The following is a 21,011-nucleotide window of genomic DNA, read 5'->3' on the forward strand; positions in this document are numbered from 1 at the left end:
CGTTGAGATATGAGCTTTATTCAACTACTAATCATTTATGATTTAAGATAAAAGGGAACACAGCTACCCTAACGCAGTGGAGTCTGGGTCTCAAAGGCACGCCATGCATTTTGCTAGCAGGCCCTTCCTTATCTCAGATTTACACACTGTGTATACAGCCTTGGTGTTGTTTAAAAGACTGGAGCCCATCTCTCCCAAGAATTCTCAACACTGCCTCTAGTCGCCAAGGAACAGGTCCTCTTTGTTTTACTGCTTTGGAGCAATTCTGGTGAAGGCAGAAGGAAGGGCCCTAGCTGTTCTCTCTGGGGGCTGAGTTTGGGCTCATTGCTGAGATCGCGCTAAAATCCTGAGATGGGGGATCTTACCAAGGAGTAAGATTCCATGGGCATTTATTTTTAAGAACAGATTTTTTAAAAAGAATTTTTATGTAAATGTAGGTGCCTTTGGGAGCCAGAGGAGGGCGCTGGAGCCTAGTTACAGCCTAGCTGGAGTTAGTTACAGGCAGTTCGCCGCTGCCTGCCGAGGATGCTGAGAACTGACCTCGTGTCCACTGAAAGGGCAGAAAGCGCTCTTCAAATCACCGCGCCGTCTCTCCAGCCCCACATTGATCCCATCGCACCCCACTTTCTCTTTCAAGACAGCCTGGAACTCTCTATGTAGGCCAGTTTGGCCTCGGTCCCCTGACGTCTAGGCATTTGTTTTGTAAGGACCCCAATCTCCACTGTGTTTCTGGCTTGCCTAATATCAGGAATCAGCTTGAGCTAAGGATTCCCTTACTCACTCCCCTGCAGTGGAACCTTCTGCGTTGCCATTACATCAATTATCTCCCAGTTTATAATCTGGGGGAGGATGTAACCTGTCGGGCTGGAGAGAACTCTGGGCAAGTGCGTGTGTGGCTCCATCAGAGGACCCCAGCCCGTTCCCTAGCACACACGTTAGTTCGACCATCCGTAACTCCAACCCCAGGGTATCCGACATTCTCCTCTTACCTCTGTAGGCCCTTGCACTCAAGTCCACACACTCCTGTGGATACTTATGTATCAAAATAAAATAAACCTTTGGAAACATCTTGACCCCACCTCCACCCCACAGTTAAAGAGCAGCCTGTCAAATTGATGTTTGCAAAGTCTTGAGGAGAGCCTCCGTGAGCACCACTCAAATCGTGACTAATGAACAGATAGCTGTTGACTTGAGAAGAATCTAATTAGCTGTGGAGAGATGGGGTAAGGGGGCGTTGAGACTTCCACAGCGGCCATCGGGAGTGAGTGTTGATTTGGGTCCAGTCCAACATCTCTGACGTGCTCTACCAGACAAAAGCTGCCCCCTCTTCTTCAAGGGCAACTTCTCAGCTTGCTTAGGAAGCAGAGTGGGAGCAAAGACAAAGGTCAGTGCTAATCTTTCTTTCCTGCCCACTCATTTTTCATCCTGCTAAGTAGGTGGCCTTCACGAGGCTCCGGGACCGATGATATATCCTGCTTCGGATGTGTGGGAAATTTCCACATGTCTCCTTAAGGCACAGCAAGCTTAACTGGTTTTGTTTCTCCTTGTTTGCCTCATTAATTACCCAGGCCCATTAGTATTTATTTGTTTAGAATTGATCATAGGTCAAGTGAGAATCGCTTCAGAGAGAGTGAGTGGAAGTCAACACGGCGCAAAACAGAGGGAGGGAAGCAGAGACAGAGACGTTGCTAACGCATTTTCCTCCTCCCCAGAAAAAAAAAAAAAAAAAAAAAAAAAAAAAAAAAAAAAAGCTTACAGCTTCAGGGTCCAGCCTGATCTCAGCTTCAGGGTCCAGCCTGATCTCAGTTCATGCCTCAGATCTGATGCAAGGACTGAGAGTCAGCAGAAGCTCAATCAATGGTTTGTGTTTCTTGTACTTAAATTGTACAAAATCTGAATGAAGAGGACGTAAAAGAAAGCAAGCTGTCAACATGTTAAGCACAGCCAGTACAGTACCCGTGGGGCATCCTAGTCTACGAGTGCTGCAGAGCCAAATGAGTGACATTTGACTGCTTGAAGGGTGTGTGCCAAATGACCTTCCTCCTCTATCCATTTAGGACAGGAGAACAAGACTGGGGTGCGGCACGAGTTTGCAAACCATTTCTTCCTAGAATTCATGGTCAGTTCAAAGATGGAGCAGTAACAAGCGTGAAGGGCTGAACATGGCATGCGATCTTATGAGACAGTAGAGACATGGCATTTTTATTCATGAAAACAGGAAGAAGGAACATTCCATCCTGTTCAGTCAAAGCTTTGCAGACTGGAGAGATGGCCCTAACTTCCTGAACATCCATAATTAACACTGTCAGCTTACTGCAGAGCGGGCATGTACATGCAAAAATATGACATCTTGTCTCAATCGTACTTTGTCCCTGGGGAAGGTATTTCTCAGATACATGTGGCCTCAAGCTTAAGCTCTGTGTCACCACCTGTGGCTCAAGGGTAAAGGCCGGATGTGAGGTCAACTAGGTCCTCAACTGGAAACACTGTTCACCTTGCATCAAAAATAGGCTGATGGTCACCTCAAACGCTACAGCAGGGACAACCCTTTGCTGACCTGAAGGTTTTTAGTTACTTTTGGTCCTTATTGTTTTTTGGTAAAGCACTTCACAAAAGCACCTTAAGGGAGAAGGGTTTACATTGCCTCATGGCTTGAGGGTATTATGCATCCTGGCAAAGACGCCACAGCAGAGGGAACATGAGGTGCCTGGTTATGCTCTATCTGGAGTCAGGGAGCCACCACAAGTGGACACTGGTACTCAGCTTGCTTTCGTCTTTCAGTGGACCCCAACCCATGGGATAGTGCCACCATATCAGGGTAGGTCTATCCTCCCTGGTAAAACCATGAGGGGAAACACTGGTACCAGAATTGTCTTCCATAGTGATGCTACATCTAATCAGGTTGACAACATAACTATGACAGAAAACCCTAAGTGAATCCAAACAAGACCCACTTCACTTCTCTGGGCAGAAAATTTGATTTTAGAGACCTTTAAAAAGGATGATTCCTACTTAACTTATTGCTGGCAATTCATTGAGTGCTGGATATTTTATACATAATTATGCTGGAGAGAGGAAGTTATTCTTAAACATTCATAATTGAACTTACATTTTATAAACACTGTATAATCCTACTTAGATGTTACCACTGAAACAAAACAGTCCCGTTAGAAATGAGAAGAAACAAAAGAAGTTTCCGGTTATAAAATAAGCATAGTTCCTGATAACAGATCAGCCAATCACAGATCCAGCCAATCACTGCTTCAGCCAATCACAGATGCACAGGACTCAGGATCATATGTGAAAACAAACTTGTGCTGCATATTTTCTATAATATGTCCACGGCCTATTCTATGCAACTCAATATCAATCTGAGGCAGTCTTTCTTCTCAAGATATTTACTGTGCATTTTCAGCAAGCCAATAATTCAGTCAGTAATCAGGTCAGCTCCTGCACAAATGCCCGCCTTCTGTAACTCACATTCCTGTGTGGCAGCGAGGTCTGGATCCTACATGGCTATAAACTTATTGTACTGACTAGGTATCATAGAATCGGGCTCTTTTACAATCCTATGAGAACCTCATAAATAATAAGCAGGGTAAGAGGAGACAACTGGACGACATTTGTGTTCTGAGGTTCGTGGTACTGAGTGTCTGAGTTGAGCTTATCTCCATAAGGGAGTGGGAGATGGACCCAGAACTACAAAGATGGAGCCTGTGAGTTGTGCACCTAGCTTGGGTTCTCACGTTGTCATTACTAGATTCATGCACTAGAAGAGTTGTTAAAATATCTGACCGTCACAGGCCCCTTTAAAATTAAAATAAAAAGGTCTTTTAGAGCCATTATGTCTCCATGTCTGTTACTTCTTAGTCCCATCTTCCCATGGGACATCAGCCTCTAAGTTCAGCCTGGAGAGGTCCCTTGCTTTCAAATTTTCTGTTCGGTTCCCCTGGACACATATGCAGAGATGAAAACTGCTTCATCTCTGCATTCATAAATTCAATCTCACTATAAAGTTCCCTTTTCATATAAGGGAACATATTGACAAGTTTTTTTTTTTAAAAAAAAAAAACTAGCCAGTTGACTAGTTTGGGGACCCTGTCATGCTCCATCCACCACAGTTTGTTCTGTGACCCCCAAAGACATTCTTGTTTGCAGCATCTCAAGCCCCTCAAGATTCTCAGCCCATTGCAGTCTCAGGCCAAAATATCACCAGCTCAAATGTCTGGAATCTCATCATCTGCTTCATATAATGAGACATGTGTGAGACGCTGGGCGGCTGAGTCTTGTATCTTTTCCCAGTATAGCCATTTAGAGATAACTGAGTTACCATCTTCAACAGCACACACATTTTATGAACTGTTTCCACTGTGTGATGTCATTGTGTCCTGGGCATTTTTTATCGACTGTTCTTGTTTGGTTTCTATCAGGCTACTATGGGGCTAGTACAGACCCCAGTGTGTGGGATACAGGCTCTTTCATATTTGTCTTATATTCACATATGCTAAACTGTGATTTGCCCTGCATGCAAAACTAAATGAGAAACAAAATACAGACTTTCTTTATGTCTCAACATTGTCTAATTCACAGGTCCAGGTGCCTAGAATTTTAGCTTTAGCCATCACATAGATGCACACTATTACAAACCCATTAACCACACACAATGGGGATAAAAAAAAAAAGTGTGTGTGTCTTTGTGTAAGTCAGAGGACAACCTACAGGAGCTGGTTACCTCCTTCTATCATGTAGGTCCTGGGGACTGAATTCATCTTATCGTGCTAGCCATCAAATGTTGGGCCACCTCACTGGACTCTACCCTGGAGTTCTGAAAAGCACACAATGAGTTCAACTCAGGAGCTAGCCCAGGTCCGGGCACCTGTGGAGTTTGACATATTTCTGCCTGCCTGCATCAGTGCACTTCAGAGAAGAAGTATTCAAGGGCAAAAACCAACTTGCCATATCTTGACAATTCCTTTCCTTCAGTAAAAACAAGGAAATCTTAACACCAAAATAAAAGTAAGTTTCTTTCTTTCTTTCTTTCTTTCTTTCTTTCTTTCTTTCTTTCTTTCCTACTTTCTTTCTTTCCTTCTTTTTTTTAAAAGGCCCATCCAGATTACTATTTGTAACAAATGCAGCGTATTGGTAGCGAGAATGATGTTTTAACTTAAACAATATTCTCAATGTCTGTCAACAAACTGGACTGAGCAGAGAGAATGGTATTAGCTATAATGAATGTCTTACATGGGATCAGATCAAATAAGACAGAGGCTGTTTCCTTAAAAACTAAAAGCAATGGTAACACAAGACCCTTTCTAAGGGGCTGAAGAGATTGCTCAGCCTCTTGCAGAGAACTGGAGTTCCGTTCCAATCACTCATGTTCGGCAGCCCCAGGGAAGCTGACAAACTTCTGGTTTCCAAGGTCACCCTCCCAAATACATGGTATATACACAGACACACAAATAAAAATAAAATAAATCTTTTAAAAGATGTACTTTTAAAAATCTTGCTTCATGAGACTTGAAATTTAAAGTGATGGCTGGTTTGGAGACTTTCTTATTTGCACTGAAGGAAATTTCCTTTCTGCTTTAGTTGGGGGAGCAGGGTCCCCCAAAGAAGCATCTAGTAAAGTTTCCAGTTTGCCATCAAAGATATCTCCATGTCTAATTTCTATTAAATGTCCACATATTATAAATCTGAATATTCTGTTACAGAATCAAAATATTAGTAACAATAAAAACAGTGATCCTTGGCATTTAGATTAAAAAAAAAATCATATTTTTTAAAGGTACACATTGACCTAGAAGTCTCCAGCAATGATTAATAATGAATTATTCATGACAGATAAAAGATCTCTGGTTATCTGATGGGATCCAAGCCTAACCAGTTGGAGATCATCAGCTGTGGGAAGCTTGGGCGCTTCCCCAGGTGAGAGCTTGGTTCTTTCTGCTCCTTTGTTCACAAGACCAACTTGCCCCCCAGTGAAGGAATAGAATCCCCCATACTGTGTTAAACTTATTTTTAAGTCCTTGACTTGACAACACATTTTCCTTAATACTGAAAAGATGGACTAAGGCTTTAGAAAAACTATTCAGTTCTGCTTTTAGGACTCTTTAGAGTCAAGTTTTAGAATATCCTTCCTCTTTTCCCAGTGAAGACACTGAACACCGTCTTTACCTACGAGATCTTTCGCTTTTCCGTCCTTTGCACACGGCCCATCTTCCTTCCCAGGACTCACTGCTCAGCTCCCAAAGCCAAATAAGAGGTTTTAGCCCGAAACCATAGGTAGAATTTGGAACGGAAAAAAATTATTTTTAAAACAGGGCTGAACGTTAAAGAGTAAGGCTCTGAGATCTCTTGGCGCGATGGCTGCTTCCTGTGTCCTGGATCCCCGTTTCTTCTAGCGATTTTCAAACAAAGTAAAAACACATTTCCACAGACACTGGTTGAGCCTGAACCAGTCTCTTATGGCGGCGGCGTTGTGTTTGAAGTGAAATATCCTCAGAGACCCAAACTTTTTTTTTTTTTTTTTTTTTTTTTTTTTTTTTTTTTAATGCTCCCAGCTGGTGGTGCTGTGAACCTTTAGTGACAACTTTGCCACAGGTAGTGCTTCACTGGGTGGGAGTGGGGGTGGGGCTTGCAGCGTTAGTTACTCCCTGACTCCTGCCCTCTCTGCAGCTCCATAGAGATGGGAGGGACCCCGGCCACAAGGACTGACGCCCATGAACTCCACCGTGCCTCCCCAACCATGACTGCGCCCTCTCCTACCACAAGGTGAAGCAAATCCTGCGCTTTCGGTTGCTTCTGTCTGGGATTTTGTCACAGCTATGAGGAAAGTGACTAACTCATGGGGTGACAAGGAGAGGACCAGGAAGGAGAAAGGGCAGGCACATTTGTTGAGCACCTACAACTGTGCTTGGAATGTTGTTGGAACCATTCAGAGTGCTAGGTGACCACAGGCCAGAGGGTCATGGTGCCTGAGTGTCCTCAGAATCCATGGCCATCTTAGGACTGGGGCAGCTTCTTACCCCTCATCTGAGCCACTGTGAGCTCTGCAGGGAAGGCATGGGTGGACTTGGAACTCAGCCTTTCCCAGTAACTCTATATTGTTCTCGAAATCCATCCTCAGCAGCCACGACCTGAAGGAAGTGGCCAACACCCTGTCTCATGATGATCTAAATTTCCTTAAAGAAAAGCTTACATATTTACGTGTGTGTGTGTGTGTGTGTGTGTGTGTGTGAAGTTAAAGTGTGATGGTCAGAGGACCACTAGAATAGTCAGTTCTCTCCTTCTAACACACACACACACACACACACACACACACACACACATTCTGGGGACAGGACACAGATCATCAGGCTACATGACAACCACCCTTACTGGCAGAGCCGTCTTGCTAGGCTAACACACAGTACTTTGTTAGCAACCTGCCTATTGGAATTCACGCTTGAAAAACTTACAAACTTCGTCCTTTATTCAAAGCTACTTTCTACTCCTTCCCAAGTCTCTTCTCAAATAGGACCCGAGGGGGGGGAAAATCATTTCAAGATCAGCCTTGCTGTATACATGGCATACAATTCCGATAACGTGCTGGGGTTAATCAAAGAAAAGAGGGAGGAAATGGAGTTATCTCTGGGCTACAGGTGTAGCTCAGGAGCAGAATGCTTGTCTAGCATGCCCAAAGACCTGGGTTCAAACCCTAGCAGTGCATACGAGTGGAGACAGTGGGGCTTGGGAGAGTAACTCAGGGATTCTGAAGGTGGATACAAGATGATCAAGAGTTCAAGGTCACCCTGGACTAAACAGTGAGTTCAAAGCCAGACTGAACTAAATGAGACCCTCTTTCAAACATATATGATCAAGATACAAAATATTTTAAACTGTCATCTCAGCACTCAAGTGGCAGAGGCAGGAGGATTAATGCACAGTTACTCCACTTGGGAAGTGCCAAGCCAGCTGGGTTTATGTAGTGAGAGTTGTGACACATAAAGAAAAAAAGAAAAAAAAAAAAAAACAGTACGTGCAACAGAAAATATTTTAATGGGACGATTTCTAGGCCCTGTAGCAGAAAATCTATTTTCTATCACCACGTGCATTTGCGTCAGCCTTTAAAGCATCTCACTATGCAGAGCCAGTTGTTTGGTTCAGTTATAATTTATGAAGTTCTTGATGCAAAAGAAAATCAACTACTCTTCAGACAAATATTCACGATTCCTGAAAAATTCTTTCCTTTCTATTTTTATTTCTGTCTTTCCCTCTTAAATTACTGCCTGGCTACAGAAAATAGGAGAAAGTATTTAAAAATGTTTTTTAAGGAGACAGGAAATGCATCATTGAAGAAAATACGTTACTCATGCTCCTGAGATGCAGATATGTATAAACTTTTCCCGGAGTGGCAGTTGTTTTGACACCACCTTTAATACATGTTATAAACACCATTTACCAAAGAACAACGTAAAATCCTTTTATAACAAGTGGCTATCACACTTCAGTCTGTTTCTGTCTGTCTGAGACTTGACCATACAGCAAGGTATTAAGATTCAGGTTCTGGGTTCGAATCTTGTTTGTAAAGACTCTTGGGGCAAGCTGACCATCCCTTATCTGGAATGCTCCTACTATTAGGGTTTCAGATTTTTGAGGTTGTTTTGGATATTGGAATGTTCACAGCTACTATGAGGTGACAATCCTCTTATCTTGATGCTGGAGACATTTTGAACGTCATGTCGGCACTCAGAAATTTTCAAAATCTCAGAGCGTTTCCAACTTTGGATTTTTGGATTAGGAATGCTCAGCCTTTGTCACAGTTGGCCTGCATGGTGAACTTCTGCACAGACTGCAGGTTAGCTCCATCTCTCTCCAAGACTGCCAAGTAAGTCTCCCACCGTCTCAGAACCAAAATTCCTCAGAGCAAAGTTACTGAGGTGTGCGTTATTTAGAAAATCATCCTGGTCCGAGCACGATGTGAGAGAAAGTCCCACTTTTAAAGAACCAAAGAAGAGCTTGGCATTTGCCCTGCACAGGACTCTTTGACCCATGCGCACTGTTCCCTCTATGATGCCGTTGTCTATGATGCTGTTGTAGAGTCTGCCTGATGCTTACTGTTGAGTCACGTGTACCCTCAGCAGTGCTGGGCACCCAGCACAGGCAGCTGCCTAAGGCCTGCTTGTTTTTAAGTTGATTTTTTTTCTCTAAATGGAAACTGAACACCGAGGAAGTAACACAATGCTCCTCAAAATAAACCACCTAGAAAATCAGCCTCAGTAGCAAAGTGCTAGAAATTCAAGTTCTCTGAGCCCACCACCCACCTAGTAAATCAAAGCCCTGGCAGAGGGGGCTGGAAACATACTGTCCCAACCCTTCCATGTGATTCTGAGTTGTGGGTAGACTTCCTAATAATTGCTATAAACCAGAAAAGAACATTCTAGCTTGTATTCAGCTCTGGCATCAACTTCAAATCATACAAACCAGTCGTTTTTATGCAGAGGCACATACACACATATCTTCAAACAGCTTCCTGGAAAATAGCTTTGTAAACCGAAGAGCTATTGGGACTAATCACATTGGATCATGTGTGCACTTTATATAGCGGTGGACCTTGAGTCCTAAGAAAAGCATGTGCTGCAGAAATAAGAGAGGTTGAGGACAATAATAAATGGGGATTAGCAGTGTAAGCCCCTCATGCTCCCAGCTCACCTTTTAATGCTGTAACTCCTAAGCAAAAGCCCTTAAATAGATATGGTAATAATGGAACATGGTACTAATATCCCTCTACTAGGAGTCAAAGATACCGAACCTTTCTTTTGTTTAAAAACAGATAGATAGATAGATAGATAGATAGATAGATAGATAGATGTGTGTGTGTGTGTGTGTGTGTGTGTGTGTGTGTGTGTGTGTGTGTATAGGTCAGAGGGCAACTTATAGAAGTCTGTTCTCTCCTTCCACCATGTCAGTCCCAGGAAGGACCTCAGACTTGGTGACAAGTGTCCTTACCTGCTGAGTCACTTTGACAACTCAAGGTCCATAATTTTTCTTACCCAGTAAAGCATGATCCTAACACTGGCCTAAAATCACTAGGAAGTCTCATCATTCCAGTAAGCCAAATGATATGTCAAAGGAGAGACGTCTACTACTGCCCAGCTAATCAAAAAGGATCGGAGGTCAGTACATAGAACCCACATTCCAAAAAGCCAGGCACAGTGGTGTGAGCTTGTAACCCCACCACCAGGGTGACGGTGAAGACAGGCAGAGCCCTGGGACTGGCCAGTTAGCAAACTCTAATTGGTCAGTCCCAGAGCAGTAAGAAGCCTAGTTTTAAAAAGAAAGGTAGGTGAGACCCGAGGAATGATATCTGAGGTTATCCTCTGGCTTTTAAACACACACACACACACACACACACACACACAGAGAGAGAGAGAGAGAGAGAGAGAGAGAGAGAGAGAGAGAGAGCACAAAACCAACACACATACACACACACACATGCATGTACATGCACCTGTATGCACACCAGCAAGTAGACATACACACACATACACACACAGTCATACCAACACACATACAAACACATACATACATGCACACCAGCACACAGACAGACACACGCATGTATGCACGCACGCACGCACACACGCACCGACAAGCTTGAAATATTCCAAAATGAATACAATGAATACACGTCTAGATGGCAAACTTGGAGGGTTGATACACATTCAGATCCAAAAGGCCCTGACAGAGACACAATTAAATCTGACAAAACAATACTTAGGAGGGTGGAAACAAACTCCGCCACCAGAGTAAGACGCACACACCCTGCATAGGGAATACTTAGTTCAGCAAGAGGGTACATTAAAAAAAAAAAAAAAAAAAAAACCCAAAGCCACACATGGCAAACCCAAAGCCTTCATTTGCAGTGAAGTCCCTGTGAGCCACCATCATGTCTCCTGCCACCCTGAAAGGTGGTGTCTAAGCAGCATGAGTGTCTAGAAGGAAACCCCAGCTCACTCTGGACTGTTTTGGGCAAACCTCTTCCACAAGGACTGCAATCTTTCCTAGGCTCTGGGCTTTAGAGTAACCAGGTTGAACAGATCAGCAAAGTAAGGCCGTGATCCAAAAGTAACTCTGGGGAGTGAATGCAGTGTCTGTCACTAGACCAGAAAAGAAAGGACTGGGTGAGGTATGCTGGTTTCCTTTAAAGATGTGAAGTGCTGTCAAAAGGAAGGCAGCTCTGTGAGTGACGCCATGAACAGACTCTAAAAACATCCCGGATTCCACTAAAAGCATCCCTGACTCTGCTAAAAGCATCCCTGAGTCCAAAGAGGCAAAGCTGAGAGTTGTGAGGGTTTTATGCTGATCCAGATAGGCTACCCAGGAGTCGTGCCTGCAATCCACACTAATTCAGACACTAACATTCTGGATAAATGGACGTGACGTAAAGCAGATGACCTTGATAGCGTGGGTGGTCTTCCTCCAACTATTGGAAGGTCTGCACTCCAAAAGGTCAAGATTAACAACACACCTGGTGTTCCCAGGAATCGTTGCCACACACCGGTTATTCACTGGAAGTTTCTTGTAAAACTGGCTTTTACAAGGGTCGGATTGTGAAACTGATAATCATCTCATTCCATAAGAGAAAACGTTGAAGAGGACGTAAAGAAGACCCAGATGACACAAAACGAAAACTGTTTTCGACTTAGGACTTCGAGAGCTCTTCGAAGTCCTAAGCTGGGGTTCTAGTCTCAGCTCTGGCGCCAGTTGAGTGGCAGGACCACCACGCTCTTCATCTGCGTCTTTTGTGCACATGTACCCATTTTGCATGTCTGTTTACTTACGCTGCAACTGCCTACTTCAGATTGCCTTGCTTTTGCAATATCCCACTTCTATTTTTAATGGGATGGAAGAAATTATGGCTTTTTTTTTTCTTTCCAGAAACCACATCAATTTTCAAAGGCAGCTGAAGCTACAGAGATGCGTCGGCACTGGAATTTTGGCTCCAAGGCCAGTACCACCTTGAAAAGTTGGCGTATTTCCCCAAACCCTTAAGTTGGAGAGATACCAAGAATAACAAGGGAATAAAAGAGATGATTCAAAATATTCTTCACTCGTCTTAAAGTTAGTTCTCATTGCTTTGCAAGGGGGAAAAAATGTCAAGTTCAATCGGAAGCAAGAAAAGCCTGACACTTAAGTACAGAGACAGTGTTTCAATGAATTAAGTGGCCAGCAACTAAAAGAAAAGGATGGATGAATTTAATAATACACTAATACACTACTACAATAGAATAAATAGAGTTGGAGAAACGTCCTTTTGACTTTTAAAAAGAGTTTGTGACTTAATTCAGTTTTGTTTCCCGGTATTGTTTCTTCCATAAATGTATCTATCTTTCTGCCTCTTTCATGTTCTTTCCTCTCTGCCTGCATTATAAAAAAAGATGAAAGCTATTTTCGTATGATTCTGCACGGACTCTTCCTAAGTGGAAAGTTTTCACGAGGAATTGATCGCTGGCAAACTGCTCAGCTGCTTGCTCACCTGTTAACTACATTGCTTTGCTTTGCTTTCCCGGGGACTCTTAAGGCACGGCTCTCACTCTTCCTGATGCAGTTTGAGTATCTTTCTGTTGCCCCTCCAGGCACACGTGTTTGAATACTTGACCATCAGCCTGTGGTGCTGATTTGGAAAGCGGAGGAACCAAAAGAAGAGCCTCCCTGGACTTTGGAGGAGGAAGTGTGAGGTCAGTGGGGAGCAGGCCGTGAGGTCTTACTGTCCGGCCCTACTTCCTGTTGGAGCTCTGCAGATTCCAAGGACAGCTGATTCCTGCTCCTTGATTGAACAAAAGCGTCACAAGGAAAGTCTGGTCATGGTGCACACATATACTGTAAAGTAGCTCTGCACGTGCACCAAAAGCCACGTCTAAAGTCATCGCCATCAAACTGGAGATGTGAATCATTGGTAGAGTCCATGCCTAGCATGAACCAAGTTCTGGCTTTCATTCCCAGCACTGTCCAAAACTCTGGGCTTGGAGTCACATACTTGAGAGGTGGCGGCAGGGTGGTTAGGAGTCCAAGGTCATCCTCAGCTACATAACAAATTTGAAGCCAGCCTGGGCTACAGGAGACCATATATTCAAAAATAAAATAAAAATTAAAAGTTGTTGCTGTTTTATTAGAGTAAAAAGTGGCAGACAAGAACAAGAGGAAGAAAAATGACCTCGTGCCAAGGGATAAAAATATCACACGCTTGTTTTCATTTGGCAGGCGGTCCAGAAATCTGAGTGTACGAATTTAATCCTGCATGGATGAGTGCATCAGCTGGTTTTTGAATTAGAGGATAGCATTACTCAATCAACTAGACTAGCCCTTTCAAGAAATACATTTTGTGATGGTGCAGAGTGTTTCAGTTCTGAAATGGGGGTGTTAACTGTGAAGCCAAATTTAAATTTTCAGTTGTTTTTCTATCAGCCTTTCCCACTCTTGCTACAATCTGAATAATGTGACTCTGGGAAGCATTTAATACAATGTGTCTCTGGTGTCTTCTGGGCTTTGGCAGGGTGTTTTGCCTTAATTACTGTGAGCCTGTCAAAATATAGACGCAGGCACTCAGGGACGTGTGGGTACCACGTTATTTGTGCTATACCATTGGCTACTGAAGGAAAATGTTTACCCTGCTGGGGCAGAAGACTGGAAAGGCTGAGAAACCATGGGCTATACTTTGTCACACCCACACTTTGTCACACCCCCACCATGCTCAGCATGCTGTTCCTCAGCCAGAAAGATCACTGGAAGACAGGCCTGCAAGGTGAAATCAGATTGGACAGAGTCTATGGCCTACATCAGGCATGTGGTTGCTTCCACATACAGATCATACACATACCCCTCACCTGTGCATGCTTCCACATACAGGTCATACACACACACCCTCGACCCTCATGCATGTTATTGGTCCACCCTGGTAATTAGCACAGTCTTAAACGTGTCCTTGCTGATACGTCCATGGTCAGCCTGTCAATGAGAAAGCTTGGTCTTTTTTTTTTTTTTTTTTTTTTTTTTTTCTTTAATCCAAGAAGACCTATCTATCACTTGGGTTAGTCCTGAAGTCCTCTACTACATACCAGCAGTGCTTTCAAATGGAGGTGTATTGGTGGCATAATACATTTCTGGTTATTTTCCCATGATTTAATATAAAGCCATTAAGTATCATTATAGCCAACAGTGGCCAAGATGTAATTGTAGAAGATCTCTCTCTCTCTCTCTCTCTCTCTCTCTCTCTCTCTCTCTCTCTCTCTTTGTGTGTGTGTGTGTGTGTGTGTGTGTGTTGGTATTGCTGAGTAAGGATATAGGTTTCTGTTATATAAGCCTTTTGATTTTCAGTGAAAACAAAATACCCAGGAGAATATATGTTTACTTTTAATTTAATTTATTCACCAGTGAACTTAGAGATCTAGGGCATCCTTGAAGCATCTTAATAACAGGAGCTAACACATGCACGTCTGCCACATGCCACGATACCATGATCGGCAACTAAAACACTTGCGTGCAATAACTCACTCAGGGTTGATAACTGAGACAGGCGCTGTGGTGTTTTTCCTACAACTTAAAGGGCTGAGAAGTGACTTGCCTCACATTGTCAAGTTCACAGAGCAAAGATGGGGGCCTGGAAGTCAAACATCACAGCACATGCCCAGCGCTCAAAACTCAGAATGATATAAACCTCTAATAGGATGCAGGCATGTGGTCTACACACTCAGATACCGCTACATCAGTGAGTGGGTGAAAGCACAAGAGGGAAGTAAGGCTGAAGCCCCTAGAACAATCCAGACTATGTCAAATCAGACAAAGCTTAAGCTCTGGACAACTGTCACACGCCTCCACTCTCTGTGAGGTACTCCAGTGGCCTGAAAAAAAGCTTAGATCACCTGGATTCAAGGGAGGAACAGGGCTAGACTCTGGAGGCATCAGAGTAAGTCACGAACTGCAGTAAATTCTAGTATGTACAATCTCTTACAGGCTTAAAAAACCGAAAAGTTGGCCTAAGGAAATGATTCAGGTGATTAGGTGCTTTTATGCCTAGCATTTGATACTCAGAACCTTTGAGGGAGGGGGAGAGCCTGTCTTTTGTAATTCCAGCACTGGGGAGGTAAAAACAGGCAAATCTCTGGGGCCCAATGGCCAGCCAGCCTAGCCAAAGGCCAATGAAAGAAACTGAAGAGGTTGGTCTCTGGATTCCATACACATGAACACATGTGTACATGAGCATGCTGGGACACACACACACACACACACACACACACAACACAGAGAGAGAGAGAGAGAGAGAGAGAGACAGAGAGAGAGAGAGAGAGAGAGAGAGAGAGAGAGAGAGAGCGAGAGCGAGAGAGAGAGAGAGAGAGAGAGACAGGTGCGGCAGGCAAAGGTTACTTATATACAAGTGTAATCTTTAAGGCTGGCGGGTGGCAGTGTGGTGTCCCAGCCAGGCAGAAACAAGGTATCAATAGATAGTTACACACCCCAGAGTAAACATGAGCTCAGTATTGCTACAGTGTGTTTTAAAAACTGATAGATGGCTCTGTGGTGGATTCCACTGAGCTGTGGAAAAGTTCAGAATGGTCTCTCAGGCCTAAGTCTACACTACTGCCTTCTCAATGAGGGGTGTGGCTCAGATCTCAAGGAAGCATTCAAGGGTTGAAATAGGAAAACAGAGTCTGCCTATAGAGAACACACAAGTTACGGGAGAGACCGGTTGTCCTCTGTCCTTATCATTTTCGCCACAAAGAGAAGCGTGGAAGAAGCTGGGCTAAAAGGATGGCTCCATGGGAAAAGGCACTTGCCACCAAGCCTGACTCCCTGAGTTCAAACTCCCCACTCCCACCCTCTCTAGGGACCCATATGGTGGAAGGAGAGAAATATTTCCCATAAGTGGTCCTCTGGCCACCACAATGTTCGTTTTCTCATTCCCTTCTTCCCTCCCTTTCTCCTTCCCTCTTTCAATCCCTTCCCCCCTCTCTTACACACACACACCCCTACCTGCAGGGAAGACAGACAAATGGACCCAAGCAAGAAGGCTTTTTTTTTTTTTTGCTTTTCGAGACAGGGTTTCTCTGTATAGCCCTGGCTGTCCTGGAACTCACTCTGTAGACCAGGCTGGCCTCGAACTCAGAAATCCGCCTGCCTCTGCCTCCCAAGTGCTGGGATTAAAGGCGAGCGCCACCCTGCCCGGCTGAAGGCTTATCTTTTAACCGTTAACATTTAGAGCCAGAGTTCCCCTAGAGTGGGTGCCATCTTTCCTCTGGATATGAAGAGTCACCCACGAGTCATACTGATGCCCCCAGAAGACACAAGGTCAGAAGCAAGCAGAGGACAACCGGTTAGCATCCACAGAAGGACCCAGAAAGCCAAGAGAGAGGGTAATGCCCCAGGACTTGTTGGAAAGATAACCTGGGAAAGACGGATTGGTTGTGTTGTTATGTGGTTACTAAGAGGGCACTGGATGGCAGGTTTGTTGACTCGCTTTCTAGAAGATTGATGGGTGGTGATCTGAGCAAAGTCAGCTTCTCTGGAATGGCTATGGTGGCAGGCTTGCATGATTTTACGCAATAAATGAGCAACAAAGTTAAGACAGGAAGCACGGCACCCATGTTCATTAAACTCAAGAAAAGACCAACATGGAGATGTGGACACAGGCAGGTAGGCTCAGGGAAAACAGATCGGCTGGGAATGATGGGAACAGGGAAATTGCTTTGAAGGTCCACAAGGGAAACTGAGGCACAGTTCAAGGTAGGGGGTAAGCCTGGAGAGGAGGATTCAGTTCACTCTGATGCGGCAGAGAGGGGCATGGACGAGCACTCACAGACCCAAGTACTTCTTCCCTGAGATTTAATCTCTATGTCCATATTATCTTTATAATTTTTTTTAATTTATTCGGGAGAGATGTACTTGTGTGGTCTGTGTGGGGTGTGAGCAGAGGCTCCATCAGAGTACTAGGTATTCTGGTTTTCCTCCATCTAATTTCCTTGAGAAAGGGTCACTGAGCCTGGAGCTAGGCTGGCTGTCAGCAAGCTCCAGCAATCGTACTACGGCACCCATAGCTAAGGCTGGGGATGAGCTAGCTGTGCCCAGCTTGTTAAATGGGTGCTGGGGATGCAGGCTCAGGCGGCTCATGCTTGAGCAGTGAGCTTTCCTACCCTCTCAGTCATCTTGCTGGCTCTGTGTTTAGTTTTCCAAACTGCAGAAGGGCTTGGAAGAACCCTTCCTCTTATTCCACCTGTTGGAATGTGGAAAGGAGAAGAAAAAAAAGAAAGAAAGAAAAGAAACATAGATGGATAGAGAGCCAGCCAAACTCCTCGGTCACATGAATTGAACCACACTGTTAACCGCACACATGGCTTTCCTGCTCGCCCGCCCTCCGCTCCCTTCACACCTTCCTCTCCAGCCCACGGAAGATTCCGTTCCCTCAGACAGAGAGACACGCCCTGCGGCAGTTTCCTCATTCTCCAGATCCTTCCACCAGCTACAGACAGTGGTTCTCACGCCATTGGGAAACACGCGGGAGATTAAAGGGGAGGAGCTTGAGCATCTTCCGGTCCTGGCCTGCTGTTCTCTGCTTGGGTTCTGCTAAAGGCAAGAAGAGCTGAGGAGAAGCAAGTGGTGGCAGAAAAGGAGCTGAGAAAAACCAGAGACTAAGACTTATAGCATGGCAGATCATGACTGAGACTCAAACCAGGAGGACGGTTAGAAGGAAGTTGGGCAAAGAACCGGAAGGTGTGTGTGTGTGTGTGTGTGTGTGTGTGTGTGTGCCTGTGTGTGTGTTTCTTTAAGAGTATATAGATTACCTGTGTGGGGATCAGCTGGTTTTACTTCCAGGCAGTTTTCCGTCTACCCACAAGCACCCACCAGAGGCCTTCATGTCCTCTTGTCCTTTGCTGACAGCCAGAAGCTCCATGTGGTTTTGGTTCCTTCCCATAAGACACCAAGCCCCCATCACAGGTAATCCTACTTTTCAAGTGTTCTCATCCCACTCTGAAAATCTTGGGCAAGAAATAATTCCATTCAACAGGCACACACTGGGACCCCCCAACATCTGCTTGAGCTTGGACACTTTGCTGAGGATATCCAAACAAACGAGACATACAACTGACCCCTTGTGATCCTCCATAGTAAAGGAAAGAACATGGGAAAGAATCATTTTATGAAACTTCCACAATTTGGTTTCTTCAGAAGTCGTTTATGATCTATACAGTTCTCTGTCATGTCATCAACAGATTTACTTTGTCACAAATCAGCAGGAGAATTCGTGAGTTGGTTATTAAAAGGCTTCCAGATACAGAGAATAGTCAACAGATGGGACATCACAAACAGTGACTACTTACCTCCCCCATCCCCAAAACCGTGACAAACTCACAAGCCCTTGCAAATGCCACAAGAAGGTCCTTACCTGACTTGCCCACGCCTGCTCTTCCAAATATGGCCAGCTTGACCTCTGCACTCTTAGCCATGGCTGGTGGAGACAGGGTTTAATGTTCAGACTCGGGATGTGAGCAGATGGTGTTGGTGGTGGCCTTTCGTCTCACTGTGTCATCATCAATCAGAAGAGTTCACAATCCTTCAACGAAAAGAAAGTTTGGAAATAAATCTATATCTTGGAAACATCGAGTGCACACACATTCGTGTATACACACACACACACACACACACACGCCCCCCTTTGTCTTAGTTTCTTATCCTGTCACTGTGGGAAACACAAGTGAGAAAGGGCTTATTATTGTCTCAAGTTCAAGGTGTAGTCCATCACGGCTGTCAGGAAGGTAACAGAGTAGCAGTGTGAAGCAGAAGGTCATGTCACATCTACAACCAGAAAACATTACAGGATCAAAGCATGCTGTTGTTCACCTCACACAGGGCGGGGCTTCCCCTCTCAACACTATCAAGATAATCTCCGACAGGCCTGCTCAAAACTCCATCTCCCAAGTGATTTCCACAATTCTGTCAAGTTGACAGTTACCACTGACCACCACACCCCCGAGTGATTTATCTTCTAATTGGATTTTCACCACTGTTCAGAGAAAAGGCCATAGTAGTAACTCACTGTAAACCACTTAACTAGTAAGTGAGATGGGACTTAGGAATTTAGATCTGGGGCCGGAGGGCTGAGTCTGTGCTTAGGAGTGAACACTGCTCTTTCAGAGGACCTGAGTGTGGTTCCCAGCACCCACATTACCCAAAGTTCTCTTGTGGTCTCCCCAGGTACTCACATCCATACACCTCCATACACACATATGCATAATTAAAAAGGAAATAAATCTTAAAACGAATTTAGAACTGTTTGGTTTTAATGTGTATATATACACTATCTCCTAGAATGTTTCCTCTAATATGATTGTTTTAATGAATAGATTAGGTTTGGCATAATTGATAATAAGTGGTAAGTGAATGAATGCATCTACTTCCTGCTTATAAATACTAAGCATATGCATATAAATATACGTAATGGGGGGAGGCTCTTGGGATCTCCTTATTAAACAGTATGCACTGATATCAGGCAACTCCATGGCCACAGAATCCGATTTTCTATTTCAAGGTTAAACTTCATCTCAGTTCACACCAGATCACAGGATAAACGACATAACAGATGCACATGGTTCAAAAGCCAATAGATAATATCCAACCAGACTTCTATGTTTTCTGGGTAGGAGACCCTAATACACAAAAGGTGTGAGGTATGCCTCACCAACCTATGCTAGGCATTGTAGTTAGAATGCCGCTTAGTGGCGACATCTGGGGTCTTTGTTGGCTGTATTTTATGCTGTGTAGGGAATTGAATCTAAGGCCTCACTCCGATGGTGGGCAAACATCTTGGCCACAGGTTACACCATCAGCCCAACATCTGGGCTCTTAATACCAAGAAAATGTAAACTTGGAAAAGGCCTTGGGTGTGGGATCAATCAAAGCAATCTCCCAGCTAGCACAGAAAAGCTTCTCCTCTGCCAGCCAACTAATCTGTGTCTGATTGGTTACTTCCACATATTCAAGATAAGTTTATGTCCTTTGGAAGTAGTGTCATTGACAGGCAGCCTTTTCCAATTAGGAAAATTCCCTAACCTATTTATTATATTAGGCTGTGGTGTGTCTGTCACTTGTAGCTGTGATGTCCCAGCTCAACTCTTTAAAAACAAGTCATTTCTTATACTCAGAGCTCGCTACCCAGCCCAGCAGCCCATAGGATGCTACCCAGTCCGAGGCTTCCATTTTTTTTTTTTTTTTTTTTTTTTTAGAAAAGTAAGGCATTCTTTAGGGGCCATACAACAACGAAGGAAAAAAAAAAAACCCCAACTTGCTTAAGGTCTTGACTGTCCTCTCCTCCTCTTGATATATGCACAGTTGTCCCCAGGCACTCACTGTTTTAATGACTAAAAACATGGAGTTCCCTTCTTCACAACTTGACATATAACCTGACAAGCTGTCACAACAGAGATCTGGCTATGTTCACTGTGGTTGCCCCCTAGCACAGCCAACCATGGGAAACCTCCCATCTTTCCCATGGGCTAAGGGCTCCCACTGCCTGAACTTCATCAATGGCTGACATGAACTCAAAAGCTCACTTTATATACATTAACTCAGTGGCACAGGAGCTCAGAGGTCATTCACTGTTCTGGGCTGTAAAGTTGTATTTGTGCCAAGCATGATGACACACTCCTATAATCCCACAATCGAGAAAGAGGTTCAGAAGTTCAAAGCCACTCTCAGCTGCAAGCCAACTTGAGGCCAGCCCAGGTTACAGAGACTTTCCCCAAAATCCGAAGGGGCTGGGGTGGGGGCGTGAGAGGTTAACCACAATCTGTTACTTAAACGTGCTAACTGACCCTGTCTGAGCCAATGTTTGGGTATACAGCTTTTAAAGACAGCCCAAGAAGGGGAAGAGAAAACAGAACTCCCTCTGAATACATATCCCACAAAGAGGAGTGGGCTCTTGTTTTCTCTCTGATGTATCTGAGCCATTAACATGGACCTCACACATTTTGGTGCACAGGTTG

The 21,011-nt window shown here is 44.3% G+C and overlaps 1 protein-coding gene across 1 annotated transcript in view; it reads right to left on the reverse strand.

Annotated features, from left to right (window-relative positions):
• The window catches only part of Rerg (RAS like estrogen regulated growth inhibitor), a 100,904-nt gene that overhangs the window by 77,830 nt on the left and 2,063 nt on the right, over positions 1-21,011 (reverse strand). The window contains exon 2 of the mRNA XM_034512533.2: positions 18,416-18,583. Coding sequence (XP_034368424.1) covers positions 18,416-18,476 — 61 coding nt within the window. The 5' untranslated portion in view covers positions 18,477-18,583. The remainder of the gene's footprint in view (positions 1-18,415; positions 18,584-21,011) is intronic.

The sequence above is a fragment of the Arvicanthis niloticus genome, chromosome 9, assembly GCF_011762505.2.
Source record: "Arvicanthis niloticus isolate mArvNil1 chromosome 9, mArvNil1.pat.X, whole genome shotgun sequence".
NCBI lineage: Eukaryota > Metazoa > Chordata > Mammalia > Rodentia > Muridae > Arvicanthis > Arvicanthis niloticus.